This window comes from Pteropus vampyrus, unplaced genomic scaffold, assembly GCF_000151845.1.
Source record: "Pteropus vampyrus isolate Shadow unplaced genomic scaffold, Pvam_2.0 Scaffold241, whole genome shotgun sequence".
Classification (NCBI taxonomy): Eukaryota; Metazoa; Chordata; class Mammalia; order Chiroptera; family Pteropodidae; genus Pteropus; species Pteropus vampyrus.
The window spans coordinates 933,444-937,292 of NW_011889022.1; the positions used below are offsets into that span (position 1 = coordinate 933,444).

General features: G+C 49.9%; 1 protein-coding gene across 1 annotated transcript in view; it reads left to right on the forward strand.

Annotated features, from left to right (window-relative positions):
- ILDR2 (immunoglobulin like domain containing receptor 2) overlaps positions 1-3,849 on the forward strand; it is a 67,595-nt gene that overhangs the window by 37,954 nt on the left and 25,792 nt on the right. The window contains exon 4 of the mRNA XM_011374217.2: positions 2,813-2,869. Coding sequence (XP_011372519.2) covers positions 2,813-2,869 — 57 coding nt within the window. The remainder of the gene's footprint in view (positions 1-2,812; positions 2,870-3,849) is intronic.

Consider the following 3,849-nt stretch of genomic DNA (forward strand, 5'->3'; position numbering starts at 1 on the left):
TGTACCAGGACAGAAGGCATAAACCAGGACGGTCCCAGACAAGCCAAGCTGTACGGTCTCCCTGTTTGTAAACCACTTCACTCAACCACTTCGTTGACTAACGAGAAAAATGAGACCTCGAGAGAGGGGTGATTTGCCCGCAGAAATCGCCAAGCTCTATAATGGCAGAGCACCCCTAAGTGCCAGACTCACAGTCAGCTGCTTCCTCCAACGTAACATGCTCTGTATCAGCGGTCCCCAACCTTTCTGGCACCAGGGACCAGGGAGGGCTCCTATGAGAATCTAATGCCTGATAATCTGAGGTGGGGCCGAGGCAGTGATGCCGGCGCTGGGGAGCAGCTGCAGATCCAGATGAAGCTTCGCTCGCTGGCCCGCCGCTCACCTCCTGCTGTGCGGTCTGGTTCGTAAGAGGCCATGGACCGGTACCGGTCTGTGGCCCGGGGTTTGGGGACCCTGATCTATATAACATGTGTGAGCACCGTATCCTCCTTGAACGTATGGACTTTTTATAGTTAGTAATTATCACATAGCTAACTCCTGTAAGAACATACAAACTGGTAGCTTATATGATCGATAACATTTCTATTATGAATGTGATTAATGATTTGGGCTATAGCACATCTAGGGATGTTTAAAACATCGATAGGCTTGAGAACTAGAGCGTAAATGCAAGAAAAGCTCATTTTACAAGATACAATAAGAGATATACTTAGGAGAGCTAATTAATTAAAAAACAAACACCATTAAGTCGATAAGTGCCTTGTTAAAAACACTGCATATTGACTTCTTGATCACTGGTTATTGGCTGGTTACTAATAACTATGACTTTAAGAGGTGTCCAAGATCCCCAATTCCCAAATCCTTGGCCAGCTGGCTATTGCCTTATTGAGTTTCCAGGACATATTTGTACAGAGAACACTCCAGATGAGACTAATGCATGCCCTTAATCGCCAGCTCAATTTTGGCCCCAAATCTCAGAGAACCGGACCAGACCACGTGGGAGCCTCAGAGTCACCTCTAAGCCTTGTGTGAAGGCGCAGGCCAAAAGCTAGCCCGAGAAGTCTCCTTGAGGATGCGCTTCCCAATGCCCCTTGGCTCCCACTTGTCCTTCTAAGGGACCTTGCAAGCAGCAGATATTTCTTATCACGTCAGCTGCACAAGATGGAAGATAGACAGAACGAAGCTCTTCTTGCCCAAAACGAAACCAGAGCTGGCCTAAGTCACCCCCTCTATGCTTCCTTTCCCTCGGAATGTACTCTGGTCCCAGTTAATTTTCAAATGCGGGACCACTGCCCGTGCGGAGACGTGACCAGGACACCCTCGCCGCACTGGCCTCGTGTAGTCGAGGAGAGCCGAGAAACAGCGAAGGTCCCTTGGACCTAACACCGACTGCCGTGCCCCTGCTCCAGCCCCCGCGTCCTGCGGGGCCTGCAATCCTCTGACCTCCGTCAGAGCTGCCTTTCTGTGGGGCGGCTTGGTCGAGGAGAGGATGGGGCCCAGCCATGACCTTTAGACTCAAAAGATAAACTACACTCACGCGTGACTTTTTCTCTACTGCACCTCTACAAACTTCAACAGGAAAGGTGGTTTTCTGAATGAGCCAATTCCCCGTGCCTTGAACAGCCCCCTGCAGTGTGATCTACGTGATCCACTGAGCCTCTGAGGTATTAATATTTTGGCTACGTTGGCATAAGTAAAAACTATCACTAAATTAGTATCATTTTTTTTAACGCTTTTAGCGTGATTAGTAGAAAAACTAAAACTGCTCATCTTATATTTCTATTGGACAGAACTGTTCCAGAGGCACAGGTCATGCGTATAAATGAAGATTCGGTTGCGTGCTTAGGGACCACAGTGACAGTTTGCCATCACAAGTGTGAAAGGGGGCCGTTTACAATTCGTTTCTTGGTGGGACTTATTTATCAGCAAGATTTCAGTGTGGCAGAGACAGCGGGTACAAGGGCAGGAGTCTCATCAGAACTTTTGCACTTACTTTGATATGAGAACATGACGAAAGCATCAGCACTTCCGTCTATAAATCAGGGTGGTTTTTGAAACGGATTAACCTCCTTCCCCGCACCCTCCAGTGTGTTGCTTCCTGCACGGCATCTCTGCCAACCAGAGCCTTCGGCAGCACCTGTTCTGACACCAGACCCTAAGCTTTTGTGCCATATCACGCAGGAGGCACTTGGGTCTGTACAATGCCAGCTGTGGGTGCCATATGGAAAAGCCATACCGTGTACATATGTACGGAGTATTTCCGAAGCCAGAAGGGGTGCAGAAGAGCGTGAAACTGATCTAGCTTCATCTTCTCCTTGCCTTTGCAAATTTTAATCATCGAAACATCTTTAGGCTATAAATAGAATCGTGTAGTGAGACGATCCCAAGTTAAAACCAAATATGTACTTGTGTTTTCACATGGACGTAGGACTGTGCGCGGAGGCATGAGAATGTAGGTTGAACGTTTGGATACAGAAGGGTTTGACTTTCCAATAAAATGTGGCAGAGAGATGTCCACACGAACAGAGACGATGTGTGTCAGTCTGCGCAGGCAGGGTTTCCCACATCTGAAGCAGATTTCCTCCTCCTGTAAATAGTTGGAGAGAAAGTTCTGTGTTGGCTTCTGTCTGGTTTAAGTGCCGAGTTCACTTAGACGGCTGCCAGGACTGACGAGGGAGGTCATTCCCTGGACCGCGCCCCGGCGCCGTGCCTGCCTCTCCGCGGGCATGGCGCCCGTCGGAGCCGGGCTGCGAGCTGCGTGTTTCCTTTGCAGTAACCTCGTTCCTTCTCTCTTCCCTTCCACCCCCTCCAGGCAGGACAGGGCTGCTTGCTGATCTCTTGCCCAGTTTCGCGGTGGAGATTATGCCAGGTATTCGGTCACTTAACTCTTCATTTGCTTGATTTGCTGTCGCCCCATCTGTCCTGCTTCTGCATTAGTCACTAATTGCTTCCTTAATTATTTGCACATTTGTCTGTCTATGTCTGTGGTCTTTTCCAGGATGAACTAAGCCCGAGAGAAGAGGCTTTCAATTGTATTTCTGTTATTAGGCCCTGAAAGAATAAGGATCAGGAATGTAGGCCGGGATGGGGACCCTGTCCTTCCATGTCAGGCGTGCGGCCCCGACTCCATGCCCATCTGGGTGTGTCAGCTGCGCCCAGACAGCTCCGGTGCCCTTCACAGAGTCACTACTCACCCACATCCCTCATTCCCTCAGTTACACATTTACCCACTCACTGGCGTGCAACCCTGTGACTCTGGACTGCCTTTCATAACTTGACCAAAACTCTTTTTCAGACCTCATGGAAGCTGTGCCCTCCACGCCCCTTAAAGAGTGCACATCTACATACAGACCAACGTTGCTTTGTATACAATTGCAGGGGCTTGCGGGGACCCTAGGTCTCTGGGGTTTACGGACCATAGATCAAGGACACCCGCCCCAAATGCACACCTCTGTCCTTTTATGTAGCTGACATGGCAAGGACCAGCCCTGACAAGCCACCATCACTTTGGCGCAGCCCTGCAGCTCATAAAAGAAGGAGGCTCAGAGAGACACGAGCATGACCCACGTGACCCCGTGGAGGCGAGAGCAAAGTCCAAGGGCAGAAAGGGTTTGGTCCTGCTTGGGAGGGTTTCTGCCTCAGGTTTGAGAGCCGCCTGACGGTTGAGAGCAACAGAGAGATACGAAATATTCCTGGCCATTGGTTTGGGCTTGATTCGAGTTCTAAGAAACATCCAGAGTCTTCACAGTTGAGCTTTGCTCACTATTCTCCCGTGAATTCTCCCGGGCCTTTCCCGTTAGCTGGCCAGCCCAGACACAGGCATTCTTATTCCCGTTGGTGCCAAGGTCA